At 31.3% G+C, this 16,428-nt stretch overlaps 2 protein-coding genes across 3 annotated transcripts; one reads left to right on the top strand and one right to left on the bottom strand.

Annotated features, from left to right (window-relative positions):
* Positions 1-472: 472 nt before the first annotated feature.
* On the bottom strand, positions 473-4,788 carry LOC130899431 (3-hydroxyisobutyryl-CoA hydrolase, mitochondrial-like). Its single transcript, XM_057809362.1, has 3 exons — positions 4,332-4,788; positions 2,459-3,437; positions 473-688 (listed from the first exon to the last, which is right to left on the bottom strand). The coding sequence occupies exons 1-3, from the start codon at positions 4,341-4,343 to the stop codon at positions 528-530; spliced, it is 1,152 nt and encodes a 383-aa protein (XP_057665345.1). The 5' UTR covers positions 4,344-4,788; the 3' UTR covers positions 473-527.
* Positions 4,789-4,879: 91 nt separating this feature from the next.
* On the top strand, positions 4,880-12,468 carry LOC130899430 (calcium-dependent protein kinase 6). 2 transcript variants are annotated; one of them, XM_057809361.1, is made up of 8 exons: positions 4,880-6,409; positions 7,588-8,158; positions 9,521-9,714; positions 9,828-10,068; positions 10,122-10,259; positions 10,312-10,499; positions 11,785-12,075; positions 12,168-12,468. In XM_057809361.1, the coding sequence occupies exons 1-8, from the start codon at positions 5,347-5,349 to the stop codon at positions 12,203-12,205; spliced, it is 2,724 nt and encodes a 907-aa protein (XP_057665344.1). In that variant the 5' UTR covers positions 4,880-5,346; the 3' UTR covers positions 12,206-12,468. The 2 variants fall into 2 exon arrangements, with proteins under 2 accessions (XP_057665344.1, XP_057665342.1); XM_057809359.1 differs by having other exon boundaries at positions 4,963-6,409; positions 11,785-12,071.
* The last annotated feature ends 3,960 nt before the right edge of the window (positions 12,469-16,428 follow it).

Here is a 16,428-nt window from a genome sequence, read left to right as displayed (position 1 = left end):
CAAATTGGAAGAAAGGGGTTGTGATATCTCATTCTAAAAGTTATTTTCATCTCAAAATTACTATTGTTTGTATTTTTTTCAGTATTTTAACGTTAGTTAACACCTTCGGGCTATTTGCGTCTATTAAAACATTCAACTTAACGCCCGCAAGTTCTGCGAACCCCATAACTCCCGTTCCACTAAGATAAAAAGACCGCGGGCATTATAGAAGAAAGTTATATCGGAAAAGCACTTCTTGTATCCTGTAAGCGTACAAAATGGCTACTGGGTATAAGTGTGAAATACGTTATTCGCTTAGATTGAGGTTAAGTACAAGTCATTATGGAAGTTTATGAATTTACAGTTGCGTTTTGAGTGAAACGATTTAGTGTGTTATAATTGTTGTTAAGAGGAACGTACTCATGGTGATGTATTTGTTGTGGTAAAAAATGGATGAGGCTACATAAGGAAAGAATGTAAATATACGTATAAATTTTTCAGAATATTATATTTATTTTTTCGTATAATAAAAATTTAAAAAAAAATTATCATCTTTCTAATGAATTATCGGTTTCATTAAGAAATTTTCTCAGCTTTTCTCCAATGGCCGGCTTAAAATGACCTTGAATCAGCTCTTCTGTGACGTCAGATAATTGTGATGGATTCCATTGGGGCGTATCTTGTCTATCTACTAGTACAACTCTAGTTCCTAAAAATTAGACTTTTGAGCACAAAATTCAATTAACATGGGACATTTTTTTTTGAGAAGAGCCTGCGTAGGCCACATACACAAATTTGCTAGGGCAAATCCACCGATTCATCGTTTTTGCCAAAACATTTCGACTTTCTAAAGAATAACTCAAATTTTAATCTCCTAAATGAGGGTAACATCCCCCAAATCAAAAAAATTTGCTAATACTAGAAATAGACTTGGACTTGGACCTTAAAGGTGGTGTTAGGGCGCAGTGGCCGCCTTCCTCGGGCGCGCCTACGTAGGCATGATGATGGAGGCTTAATCCAAGGCGGAAACAATCATGTTGTACTTGAATTTTAATTAGATATCGCAAACCATGCGAAATTCCAAAAGGACTGTGAGCAAACGGAGACTACGAAACCCACTACCTTCAAAGCATGTTTCTTCCGATTTCGAAACTCTGATCGGCTCAAACGGCGCAACATCAGTGATGCTGACAATAAAAAGGAGAGTCAAACGGCTCAGAGCTTAACGGCCGTGGGTCCTAAACTTTCCTCAACCTCCAACTCTCCTCAACCCGGGGCTGCCAATCGGAGGTCCAGGTGTTTAACGGCACTTGGCCACCCACTATTCTTTTATGAACTATTAACCTACAAACTGAATCTCCAAATTACTAATTTAAATTAAAACGTCCTCAATAATGAAAAACATTCATCTAGGTAAATGACCTCATGGAACCTGACGCCATATTCAAAATTGTGGCATACGACCATAGAAAAACTTATTCTACGAAGTAACAAATCAAAATATCAACATTGATTATTCATTATTTTGTATTTATTTTAGTTAAAACTTGAAATTAATTGTTTATAATAGACCAGCTAATCATCTACGATCCTTTCGATATAATTTCAAACTTATTGGAATAAACATCGTAAATAAACAGTGTGGATGCTGTTTTACAAGGTCTTAGAATGTAGTGTACTCGATTAGGCAATATAAGGAAACAGCTGATATACGCCAAAATGGCGGACGTGGTGTAAATTATCGATTTCCTCATATGTACCAGTGTTAGCTTTTCTTGGTTTCCCCAATAGTGAGTGTTGTTTTGTATAGTTTTTTTTTGTTTTATGGCGATAAGATATACTGTTTAAATCTGTTTCAGCGAAATTATTTTTGTAGTTTTTTAGTCAGTCTACAAGTAAGCTTTCAAGCAATTTATAAAATTAAAAACACTTGCATTTATTTTGTGCTTAAATTACGAAACTTTTCAAGTACAAAGATAAACATAAAGCTTTTGGTAGAGTTAACCTCTTTTCATTAAAATAAAAGAGCTTTGGTCAGAATTCTGCTCAGTTTTCACTCGTTTTCAATATATATACTTTTCAGACTATATTTGCCGTTTAAAATTAACAAAACCCCATTTCCAGGAAGAAATTTCGCACTTCTTCAGATAGCACAACTCTTTAAGATGCCATTTCGCAATAAAAATGGGACTAATAAGTTTTAAAATTTAACAAATAACACAGAAACTTACGACAAACGCATTTATTTACCCCGCGGCGGCCATTTTTAAATTGACATCACTTAATTTTGACAATTTACAAATGTCAAGTGCCAAATTTTCTGGCCTTTAACATAATAACTATGTAGACAGCTTCTTCACAAACACTATTTTCAATATGGCGACATAGTTGTAAACAATTTAACAGTATGGCGTCAATTAATGATGATTGCTATTGGACATAGTACCGATGTAAATTTTGGAATAAAATATAAACTCACCTTCAATTGCATCTGGAAAATTATGGAAATTAACCGTTAGATTAGATTCCATAACCAAACAATCCGCTACACTCATATTTTTACCTATTTGTAATTGCCTCAATATAACTTTTAAACACGAAGGTGAATACTTCCTCATCATTTCCAACGTTTCCTTTGCCCAAGTACTACCATCTTGTTCTAATTTATAAAAAATGTCCTCTACAGTGTCCCCCGAAAAACATTCATTAATTTTATCCATAGTCGAGCCCAGAGAAAACTCCGGAAAACTTTTTTCACAATTATTTTCCAAAACATTTTTCACGTCGATTTCATCGGAACAATTCAACAGTTCGTTTTCTATCTTATCAATTTTGCTACTTAAACAAAAATGTGTCGCGAATCCAGCACGCAATACATCCGATCCATTGATACTATTTCCCGTTAGGGCCATGTAGTAGCCTAAACGCCCGGGCGCGCGATTTAAAAAAAATGTCCCCGCTACGTTCGGATGGAAAGCTATTTTAGCTTCCGGCATAGCGAATTTAGTTTTTTCCGTAGCTATTCTGTATTTACAGAAAATTGCCAACCCCGCACCGCCCCCGAAAGTGAAACCGTTCATTAAAACTATCACGGGAATTTTGTATTTAAGAATTACATAAGGATTGAGATGGGAATATAAAGTCATTTCGTTTAGGTAATGAATATTTTTAGTTTCCGCCGCTTCTTTTATTTTAAGAAGATCTCCACCGGAGCAAAAAGCTCGATCTCCAGCCCCTTTTAATATCAATAACGACCTTCGTTGTTCTAATTTTTTTAAAACCTTGTATAATTCGATATTTAAAGCGGCTGTTAGGGAATTAAGAGCTTTGGGACGATTCAATGTAACAACTGAGTTATTATTCACTTCTTTGACTAGAATTAAAGGTTCTGATGAAAATTTTCTTTCATATATGTTTATTTTTCTCACTAACCTCACAGCTAGACGCGAACAGAAAACCTAAAATAGTTTTCTATTAATAATTTTTCATAAAAAAAGGACTAGGATTTCCATGGCGCCAGGATTTTGTAAATCGATGCAAAATAAATCGAAAATAAAGAATATGCTTCGATATCTCGCTTCGTTTTCAAAATATCGATACTTGACGTCAAAAAAACCTAACCTAACCTAACCTCACAGGTGCTTCAAAGCATTCAGAGCGCACTTTCTGCTTGATAAGCTTGAAGCAAAATATTTCTACATTCATTTGTAATAATCTAAAGTTATTGTTAAATATTTTTTTATATCAAAAACCATACGAAACAACACTACTTTCTAAAAATAGGTTGAACTATTTCTGTTCCCATCGTATATTATGCAATATTTTGCTTCAGCAATCTGTTCTTTTTAATATTCATATTATTGATATATTAGGGTAGTAAAATTATGTAAAAATTAAATAAGAAACAAAAAATTTCACTTCGCCTTATTTTGACCTAATTAAATTCATTATCAAATTGCACCGCCACGGAAATCGTATTCTCCTCAGAAAAATTAAATGCTATTATTTACCATATTTATTATATATATTCAATATACAATACTATTATTTACTACACTTCATGTACATCCAACACATATACAACAACTACTATTTCATATAAGACCTTTATTCTGACATTTTTGCTACTAAACAACCATTCACGTTTAAAGCAGCCCTAGAAATATTAATTTACAGTCACACACACATTTATAATCTAGATTTTCACAAAATTAATTCAAACTAATGTAATTCTTGAGCGTAATTATGTTTTAAGAAGCAATAATATTATTTAAAAACTTCCTACACATTTTACGTTGTACAGATTTCATCTGTTTAAAAAGATAACCTATAAAATCGATGTTATTATTTACCTGCGAAAACATTTCTTTTGCGTTTTTAATTAACTACTTTCATCATAATTCCACTATTTACACACGTAAAATACTATTTTATTATATTTTTTACTCGTAACAATAACAAACATTGACCTTTGGTTAAAAAGTAAAACAACTGTAAGCGAATGTAATAAAACAGTCTAACCACTATCTTTTGCATTTGTTACCTCCGAGTATAAGTTAGAATAGAATCTAAGAATACTTTAAATAAACGTGAGCTTGAGAGATAAGATAATTTCGTCTAAATAAAATTAGTATATATTTAAAATTATACTTATTTTTTTTATTATTATGTTTATTACATAGTTTTTCGAGAGTATAATTCGAACGATAGACGGCTACGGGTGCATTCCACTAATCACTTACGACAATCACGTTCACGCCTACGATCTTTCCGGTTCTATTTAGTTCAGACTGTTATAACCGTAACCCAAGTGTAATGGTTAACGAGGTGTTTTGAGTGTTAAGTATCCTCTGTGGCGATAGTAAAATATTTGGAGGTGTGTTACAAGAATGCTTCAAAAGTACTTATAATATCCCATACTAGTTCGAATGATAAGATTGATTCTAGAGGTTGCAATCTGCGTCGCTTGAATTTTGAAAATTCCGCTAATTCTTGACAAGGGTCGTTGTGTACGTCAGTCATGACGTTCTCGCTGCGATCATAATAATCGTAGTCATTATGTGGAACGCCCAGAAGGGTATTTCTAGCGCCGTGAACGCTAAATGGAATGCACCAATATATTGCATATAAATACAAAAACAAAATTGAGAATTAGCTAGTAATTTCACTAGAATCAGGCTTTATAAAACAATGTATAAAAAGAAGAAGAGTTCATGGAAGAAAACTCTAACCTAATAATATGTAATCTATTATTTTATATTGATAAATTGTATAAATAAATTAAATGCTGTTAAAGTGAAAATAGTTGATAAGTATTGATTTGTATTAGTGGATTTTTATTATTTACGTAACCGAAATAATTAAAAAATGGATTTAACAAATTATTTCAAAATAACAAAAATACCATATACTTTTAACAATTTAAGCAAGAAAGAGTCTTTATCGTATGAAGAAAATATCAAAAAAGGATTAAAAAATAAGCCGAATAATCAAAAATATTATAAAAACCATACTGAAAATGATTCAGAAGGTTCATCTGAAGATGAAATATCGCAGAAAGAAAAACAAATTAAATTAGATGCTCTTATTAAGAAGATTTCACAAAGTGAACGTAATGTAGAGCATCAAGAAATAAATCCCAAACTTTCAAAAGAAACATACGTTAATTCTGAAAATTTCAACCTACAATGTGAAAATTCAGAGGGTACCACTAGTATACTAATTGAAAAATCTAATACCAATTCAGATGACTGTACTATGCAATCTCCAGATTTTGTCAAACATGGAAGTAATACTGAACTTAAAAACATTTCATTCCGACAAGTTATGAAAGATATTACAAATAATTATAAATATAAAGATACTGATTCGTCAAGTTGTGAAAGTGATTCTGATGACAAACTTACCAGACCAAATTTACGTGAATATTTGAATTTGACTAAAAAAAATACTAATAGAATCGATTCCAATACTTATACTGCTTCATATAGTAAATCTGATTCTAAAAGAGAAAGATTTTCAAATTTAGTTCATAATATAAAGAAAAAAATTAGCGACAGTGATAAAACTGAGAATTTTAGAAATATCTTGAAAGATTTACAAAGTTCTAATTCAAAACATTCAAGTGAACAGTCAACAGAAGATAGTTTTGACTTTACAGATCCACAATTTTTGAATAATAGTAGAAAAACTTCTGAAGGAAAGGATATTTTATTGGATGGTAATTTACAAAAAAGAAGATATTCCAAAGAAGTAGATATGTCTTCTTCTGATAGTGATACTACAGTGTTACAAGACTTTTTGAAATCTCCAAATGCTTTGGAAAGATGTAAAAACATTAATAATGGAATGAAATCTGATAATAATAATAATACTGAAAATACTGGTATTGATAATGATTCATGGAGCTTTCCGAAAACATCAAAGAACAGTAAGTGTTACCAATTTATTATAATAAAAGTAAAAATCGTTTTTAAATAAATATTTTCTTGAAGGGTAATCATTAAGAACCAATTAAATTCACCCTTTGTTTTCATTAATATTAATATATTTTATTGATAGAGAGAGCTGCTTTATTTTTTGAATAACTTATGTTATTACTGGTCACATTAACGCAACTTTAAAAGCAAATAGTGTGTGATTTTTTAAAAGCTATTAGTTGTGGGTTAATTTTAAATGGAGTATGGAAACGATCATTTTACATGTACAGCTTACATCTAAACACTATAACCATAATTGTATAGCAGAATGGGCAGTAGAACATATCAAACTTACCTGTTTTATCTGTTGTTGGGTCACATCAGTATAGTATCTCAAATTTAAATGCTAGTTTAATGTCATATTTCAACCAATTCACACAAAATTTTGTGAAACTGTACCTCATTCTCTAGTTGAAAATTGTTTATCAATTTGTCGCCCTCGTGATTTTACTGTACCTCATCAGGGAAATGATTGTTTAAGTTAGGAATGATCAAACTATCCAGCGGACAGAAAAATGTCAAAAATCAGAGGGACCATCGAGTCGAGTCTACAGCTGGCCGTGAGTGTTATCTTATTTCTGCATGTTCAAGAATAAGCAACGTTCTGAACAATATTTGCCTTTGGTGATGGGGTCAGTAATTAAAACTGCCTCTATGAAACCAGACGTAGCCTTATTGAAAACAACGATATCCAAGGAGTTGAAGGCGATGATGATTGGTAATTTGTATTTTCGGGTGACCTGTAGATTTGAAAGATAAAGCTTTTCAAATTACGCCTCTATGGGCACCTGAAACATACGTAGAGGAAGAAATTTCTTTCCACATTCTCAGAGTGTATGAAACTACAGAACTCCAGAGGATTACACAAGGAAACGTATGAAATAGAAGACGAAAATATCCGGCAGCTGGAACCATCCCAGATTCTGAATTATCTAAGAGGAATGAGATTAACAGTAAAAATTGTAGACCACTAGTGCCAAAGCAAGATAGTTCCTCAAGGTCACAGTGTATTTAGCACTAAATCGTAACATTCATTGAAGTTCTAACCTATTATAAAATGACTTCTTGTTGTAGAAAGTAGTAGAAATACAATTTTTTGCAATTTATTTATTGAATGCTTCATTTGCAGTTTCTGAAATACCTCAAAACCAAGTTAACCCTAATATATTTTCTTCAAAAGATTTCCTCGAGGAAGTAAGTCCCTTATTTGAATTTACGAATGATATAGATTTCCTTGTGGGACCTAACAGCAATAAACACGAGCCCCCGTCTTGTCAAATATTTAACGACAGACAAATATACGAGATTCTCAACAAAGAATATGAAAAACATTTGACGCAACAAAAAGTTATGCTTCGAAACCCGGACAGTTCACAAATATTTCCGTCAGAATACTTTGTCAAAGAAGTTAGTCCCGTTTTTGATCGTACAAATGACATTAAATCCCTTGTCGGATCGAGTATAAATAAAACGGAGTCTCGGCGATGTCCGATATTGAATGACGAAGAAATTTACGGGATCCTCAATGAAGCATATGAAAAACAGTTGAAAAAACAAGAAATGATTTCCAATGAGGCTTCTTCTTCAAACATATCTATAATAGAAAAACTAACGCAGCGAATTCCGTCCGATAGGATCAAACATTTAAATTCGGGGAAATGTTTAAAGAGGTACAAGAAGGGGAAAACTAAGATTTATAGGTAAGCAAATTCATATTAGAGTTCTGTTAATATTAAATTGAATAAGAATCTGTATATTTTATTGTATTATCTATTCAAACCTTTGGATTGTGATTGAAGATATGACTTTAGGCACTCCATTTGAGTGATTACTTGGATTTACACTCAGGGGACACCCTGTACCCGGTGCTCGGCTACGACTTATGTATCGTTTGTGAACCGTTTCCTAGACGGTCTTTTCGATACTTGGTTGATAGCAAGTACTAGAACCGTACATAGCCGGAGATTGCGTTGACTATTTCCTTCGAAAAATTTAAGCCAACCAAAAAGCTGTAATATTTTATGTTTACCTAGCAACGATCAAATTTCAGCGATAATACTGCACTAGTGCAAATTATCGATAATTTGCACTAGTGCCAAATTTTCGTCTAGGATGTAAACTCATTTTGAAATATTTTTTCACGAACAAAACTGTTGTCAATAAGTTACCGTAGATACCAATTCAATGCCAATATGATGATCGTCAACTACGGTATAATTTAAAGAATAACAAATTTTAAACACAGAATTAAGTTTATTTTAAATTAAATTTTTCTCAAGAAATAGTCTGCCAAAATGCCCTCTCGTGCATGTCAAATTGTCTCATAATTTCCTCTTGTGCGCATTCGCGCACTCGAGAAAATTAAATTATCGACAATTTGACATGCACTCGGGACATTAATATTGATAACCCGACTAGCACATTGGAACAAACCTATTCTTCAATAAACAAACTTATTCTTCTTTTTTAACACATTTCTAGTTATTATTGAACTACTATTCAGAACAATAACATAACCTTACTTTCATGAATGTTTACAAATGTTTTATTCTTTAGAATTAACTACTTAGGAACAAATTTTTCATTTTTAGATTAAATTTTTCACGTTGTTGAGTGTCCTAACTGTTTTATTTACTTCAGTTGGTTTTATTTTGGTGTTCTTTTCAGAAATTTTTAGGCTTGTATTGTATCCGTGATTTTTAAAAACTTTTTAGAATAATTAAGTGAAGATAAATTTGTTTCTTCTAAACCGTCTTGTTTATGAATATATTTGAAAGGTATTCGTTTTTACACTATTCTATTCATTTTTGTAATTGTTCTGTTAACATCTTTATTAATGAACAAGTGAAAATTTCTAAGCATATGAAATAATTTATTTAAACACAAGTTTAAAACAGTTTTTAGTGATTTTAAACAATTAAATATCATCATCCTCATATTATACACCCTTAATTTGTCACAAGAAATGCAAGTTAACATTTTACCCTTTGTTTTAAAACCAAAATTTACATGAAACATCTACTGAACTATTTTGTGATAAAAACTAATTTATTATTGTCAAGACTTAAAAAAATGAAGAAACTACAAGTAAAGTCAACAGAAAAATCTAATGAATCTGAGATTGAAGGTATTTTGAAGCGAATGACCCAAAATTATATATACCCGGAATCGCAATTTATCGAATCGGAAAGTTGCAGTTCAATTTCCACTTCGTCTTCATATATTACAGACGATAACAAATCCGAAGTATCAACAGGTAACTGCATCTTTAGTCTTTTTAAAGAAAACAACATTCCAGCATATATCATCTCGAAACATTCTGCAATTCTAATTTAATTACGGAAAATGATTGTCAACTAATAAATTTAGAATCTATGGAATTGAATGAACCACAACAGACAATGAGGATGCAATTAAACAAGATCCTTCAAGAAGAAAAGTTATCATTGACCAGTGAAATCCTGAATAATTCCGAATATGAAAAAAAAGAAATAATAAGAAAGATACGGGATATTTTTCTTAGGATCTACGATGATTTTTCCAAGGGGAAAAGTTCATATTTAAAGTACAGAAGACAGAATTTCGATAATTGTATATTCAAAGATAGAAGGTGATATGAATATCCAGAAATTCAGGCCAAGAAGTATATTTCTCACTTTTTAGATTACAGTTCAAACCTTTGAATGAATGTACGACTTCTGTGATCAAATCAACAGCAAAAAACAGTCGATTCAAGTTGATTTTATACTTGATGAATAAAATTCAGATCCTTTTGGAAACCAATACAAAACTAACTAAAAGGTAAAACGAAACTTAATTTTATGTATTTGTTAATATTTTCTTTGTCTTTCAGGGAACTTTATTATCAAATGAAAGAAGTAATAAAAAATCAGTCGATTATGGATAACGCTATAAACGTTGTTAGTTGTATTTTAGATTCTGGCATGTGGATGTTGAATATAGTCGCTCAAAAAGGTTTGGTTTATGGAGAACTAGAAATTTTGATGTCTAACGGAGCGATTTTAAATTGTAAAGTACCTGGTACGTATTAAAATAACTTTAAATTTTTTTTATTAGCAAATTTTTCAAATATATGCCTTCACTTTGAAGTTACGGATACTTGGACCTGTGGAACCATTTGTATTTTTATTAGGAAAATCAGGTTTCAATCACTTTTCATTTCTAAAGTAATTTTAACTGTCATCTGCTCACTTTTTTGGATTTCTTTTACGTTTTCTAAAATTACTGATCTGATAAATCAATTTTTTTCTTTGGAAAGTTTGGTAGGTTTTAATTCAATGCTTGTTGCTTAAAGCATTCGATTTGCTATATCTACAGACTTTCTCCACCTTCACAAAGTCTAATTTAGTGTCTTGATTACATTTTCCAAAGTTACAGGCATTTAAACCTGTCAAGGGACTTGTTTTTACAATTGGAGGGTTGGTTTAGTATTTTCAAGTCTCACGACATCTTTTTCTTTTCAGACACACTCATTATCTTCATTTTTACAAAGTCTGATCAAATTTCTTGATGATTTTGTTTACATTTACAACCACTTGGACCTGGCAAATCCATTTTTTTACTAAAAACTTTGGGGGTTTATTATTTTCAATTTTAAAACATTAGATTTATCAAATATACTCATTATGTTTACCTTCACTAATTATAATTAAGCTTTCTTACTTTGTCTACAATTTCGAGCATTTGGACCTGTCAACACAATTTTCTTTCTTTAGAAAGGTTCCTTTCACTACTAAAGTATTTGAATTTTGTCAAATTAACTTTCCTCTTCCTTAGAAGTTTTCAAACTCACCATTTTTAAAGTTTCCCACCCTCTGGCTTACTTTGTATCACCGCTGTAGTGCTATTTGTACCCACATTTTGGATTTTTTGTCAATAATTGGATCTTGAAAGATATTTATGACCAACAAATTAAGAAAAACTGTGGAGATGTCAGATATTTCTCTGTAATGAAAATGAATTTTCTTTCAAGTGAAATATCTCATTTAATTAAACTGTTAAGTACAGAAAAATAAACTAAAAAAAAATTTAAACAGATATGTCTTGTATTTGATCAAATTGTTCTTTTAAAAGTGGATTTTGCATAATTTTATTTCATTTTCCTTTCCAATTATTCATTTATTTGTTATATTATTCCAATTTCTCATTTCCTTCACAATTATATTGGAAACTATTATATATAGATTCATTTTGTTGTTATTTTATTCCCTTTTTGACTTTTTTTTTGGTTCCGATATTATATTTTCCTCTACTATCTAGTTTTCCTTCTTCTATCTTTCTTTTATAATTGTAATTATATTTTTAGGAACTTCCATACCGCATGATATAAGTGAAATAACCGAAATACAAACAACTGCATCTTTTATTCTCGTTGTTGAAAAAGAAGCGATTTTTTATAAATTGATAGAAGAGGGTCTGTTTAAAAAATTACCCAAATCTTTTATAATGATAACCGGTAAGGGTTTCCCAGATCTGAATACCCAATTATTCTTAAGGAAACTCTGGACAGTGATGGCCGTTCCTATTTTTATTCTAGTCGATGGTGATCCTCACGGTGTACAAATAATGCTCAATTATAAATTTGGATCCGTTGTAAGTAAGCTAATCCGGTTTTAATTTTTTTTTAAATTATCGAGTTAACAAAAAACAGAACCGAACCAGCTCAATGATATATTTTTATTTGAGCAGCACAACGCCCACGTATCTCAACACTTGGCTGTACCTAACGCGAAATGGTTGGGGATATATCCATCGGAAATAAAAGAATTCGATATAAAAACTCAATCTTTAACATCGAAGGAATTGAAATTGATTCAACAGCTTTTGGATACACCTTACATGGATGGCAATCCCGGGATAGCTGCTGAATTGAAAGTTTTATTGAAAAATAATTACAAAGCTGGTATCGAGGGTTTAATGAAGAGTCGAATATTTTTAAGTGAAGTGTACCTACCGACAAAACTTGCTACCAATAAATTTGTTACGTAAAGTTTTGGTTTTTCATTTTTTATGAACCTTAAATCAAAAAAATATTCTAATTTATTCAAAATTTCAAGTTAACACAATAAGGTTCCTGTAAATGTTCTTAATCAAGTTTGTTTTTTTTTTTCACAAAAGCCCTGTAGATATGCGGGGAAAATCTAGAAGTGGAAACGCTTTTCCAGCTAACTTTGGATGAGAATAGAAGCAGCACTTAAGAAAATTGACTATAGGAATCTCATAGACCAGGATCGAAACCAAAAAAAGTAGTAAAATGAAAACCTATTGGAAAAGCAGGAAAATATAATAAAAATGAAAGGAAAAATAATTTACGGACGATATGAGGTCTATTAGGGAAAGGGGGTGAGTTTTTAATGGTAAAAAACGGTTTATCTCGAGTTCTGGCAAAACTATAAGTCTTACGGAAAAAGGTGAAATAGCAAAGTTGTAGGTAATAAGAAGATCTACAACTTTTGTATCCACACTTTTTTCACATAACCTCAAAATTAATGCGAAAAATTGAAGAAACGAGATTTTGAATTTTTATTTTCATCTTTTTCAAACGAAAAATCTCCCTTCAAAATATCAGCTTTTTTGAAAAGGTTCATTTGGTTCATTGAAATCTCTATTCCCGATGTTTAAAAAAATATTACCATCATCATGGTAAACTTTCTCAGAAAAAGCAAAAAATAAGACGAAAAAAACTAGCACTCGAATTTTTTTTTCATTACGTAAAATTTTTAGTTATTGACTAAATTTTTCCACAAATTGATGAACAAAAATAATTAGAGAAAAACTAAAGACTTTTTTTTAAGTTTTCACATAAATTTTGAGTATGTGAAAAAAGTATGATTACAAAAGTTGTAGATCTCTTTATTACCAACAACTTTGCTATTTACCTTTTTTTCCTTAGGCTTATAGTTTTACCCGAAATCGAGATTAACCATTTTTTACCTTTGAAAACTCACCCCTTTTCCCTTCCCGACCTCAGATCACCCGTAAATTATTTTTCCTTTTATTTTCATCGTATTCTCCTAATTTTCCAATTGGTTTTCATCTTACTATAATATTTTTCACTTTTTATTATTTTTAAAGGCTTTTACCCTGGTATATTATGGGGGATAACGCTAGGCTAGAATTATTATAGGAAGCATAAAAGCATCATATTTTAGAAATTGTTCTCAGTTCTCCATTTTGGACTATCTCGTTCTCCTGATATTCCTTTATTCAAGGTATCATGACCTTTGATTAACCAAAGAAGCTTCAAACCATCACAGAGTTCCTAGAAGTGAACATACTGAACTTACTGCAGTCTTAGAAAAGAACATGCAGCCCAGAGATAGTTACATGGAGTTAATACAACTCAATTTACTAGCTATGGACCAAAAAAATCATTAGAGGGCTCCAGGTGCAGTACATCATGCTCATTGGATGGCGAAACTGTTATATGCCATTAAAACCTACCTGTTCCGTGAGCAATCACAGTTACAATTGGTTTGAGCTACTCGTAGCTATGAATGCTGCTTGGGCAGATCTTTCTCTGTGGAAGATACGAACAAATATGAAGATATAGATCCTCTAATCAATGAAGTAGTAGAAAATGATATAAAATCACACCTTTGGTACCTTTCCTACAGGAAGGTAAGAGAAGATTCTTCTCTTTTAACTGACCAAGCTGATTTTGCTTATAAAAGATCACTGCAACACATTCAAATGATTGGAACAGGAATGAGTGGGAAACAAATCACCAAAAACCTAAAATTTGTCAATGATTTAGATGAGTGAGGTGTCAAACAATTTGAAGAATTTCGAATGGTGTTACGGGTTTGAGGACTAAAAATAAAACTGTCCAATAGTGTTTTAAAATGCCAACGCTTCGATTTTTTATTTGAACCATCCTTGAAGACAAATTAAGGACAATAAAAGGATTCAATATTTAAATAGCCTTAATAAAATTATAAAGTTATACAGGTACCTAGAAACGAAAGTAAAATATATTGTAAATTTCCTTACATTATAATCTTCAATTCCTAATAGCATTTTTCTATTTGCTTTCAGTTCCTTAGGAAACTGTGATTGTAATCGCATCTTCATTTATGGTCTAGCTTGCTGAAGACCAATTTTCTCCATACTCTATTATCAGGAACTACTTTCTTGAATAGTACCATAGTACTTTAGTGGCCAACGCCTTGTGTTCTTGTCATAGAATAGACATGAACCATTTTATCGAAAGTATCCACTTACTCCTCATTTTGTAGTATTATAAAACTCTATCACTTCAGGCTTTTTAGATTCTACGTTCTTTTCCGAGGGATTGTGCATTGTAGAAATCAATTTATTTTTCTTGTGAATGAAATAAACTAACATGGTCTTATCAGAAAAACCAAATATTGAGTTCAAAACAGTTTTCAAAGTAACTACCATTATTAAATTATGATCTTTCAATGATTGTCGTGCTAAATGAATGGACATAAACCAATTATCACAAGTTCTATTGCGACTAAAACCATTAATATTCTCTGTTAATTTGTTAACATAATAACTGGCTGAGGTTTTACCTGGTTCCTTTCCAATATAGGAGATTGCATCAACCATGTAATAAGTACGAGAGTCACAAATTGTTACAACTTTAAGCAAAATTTACCTGGCCTATTAGCTAAACCTGTTCATTCTCATTACACATTTATAAAATGCGATCACATTTCTTCGACATTAAATTGGCCGTTTTTTTTGGAAACCAACTATATGTAACAAACCAATACGTCCTAGTATTTCAGCAGAATCAGTATGATATATATTTGGAGAGTGTTGAGCCCTAAACGTTCAAATTTTCTTGATATGCACAGAAAAAAACCTCAACACGAATGACAACAGCAATTACGTGTCAAGCACTTAGAAAAACTGAACTGGTGCAGAAGGGCCAAACTGACAAAAGATATACATAAATCCCTAAAATCACACGTGATCTATACTACCACTACAGCGATAACAAATTTACTTTGTGGTATGACACATCACCCCTGTTGCCGTTGTAGAAATTATGATACCGCACACAATGATCGCGCACTTGACGTCGAATTTAACCATCTTTCTACTTCTTACGTCAAAAAAATAACCTCACTTTTCTAGTGTAGTTTTAATTGTAGATACCCTGAAAAATGATTCTCTGAGTAAAAGGCTGATAGAATTTGTACGTGCTAATGAGTGTTTATATAACAAACAGTCGGATGGATACAAAAAAACTGAAATCATTTGCCCGTTTGAAAATTCAATGCCAAACTGGTGATTAGCTTTCTGATCTATTCGAAAATCATTTTTTTTTATTGAATGTTTTGTTGAGTTTAAAAGTTGATCATATAAACCCCGATTTATTATTCTATATTTAAAAAATTCGTTCATTTTAAAATATGTTGTTGTACACCCACCAACACCGTGTCAAATGACATTTTATATATATTTCATAGTAATAATACATTATAAATAATTTAAAATCGTTCATCATTGTACAAATTTATCTTCAGTTATATTTACCGCTTTAGATCGAATTTTCTTCTTTTTTACTCAGTTTTTTAGCCTCCACCATATCGGATTACATCACATTACTAGGTTTGTGACATATTTCATTATCCATAATTTCTGGTATTTTATCATTACATATAGTTATTTTAAATCCGTGATATTTGTAATTGATTTCATTCTCTATGAATTCTCAATTAATTAATTATTAATAGAAAGATGAAACTCCAATATAATATATTTTTAACCATAGAAATACAATTTTATGACTTAACATTCCAAATAGTAAGAGGCCATAAATCATCGTCCTTAGATTTATATTCTTAATCGCCATCGCCGAGTCAATTGTCGCTTTGTATATGTTTCAAAATCCTTGATCATTGTTCAAATTCCTCTATATACGTGGATTATTAAAGTTATTTTTACGAAAGAACCAGCGTTCGCGTTCATTCGT

The sequence above is a fragment of the Diorhabda carinulata genome, chromosome 11 (assembly GCF_026250575.1).
Source record: "Diorhabda carinulata isolate Delta chromosome 11, icDioCari1.1, whole genome shotgun sequence".
In the NCBI taxonomy this organism is placed as follows: domain Eukaryota; kingdom Metazoa; phylum Arthropoda; class Insecta; order Coleoptera; family Chrysomelidae; genus Diorhabda; species Diorhabda carinulata.
The sequence above is the reverse complement of the archived record's forward strand: the minus strand, read 5'-3'. Positions and strand labels throughout refer to the sequence as shown.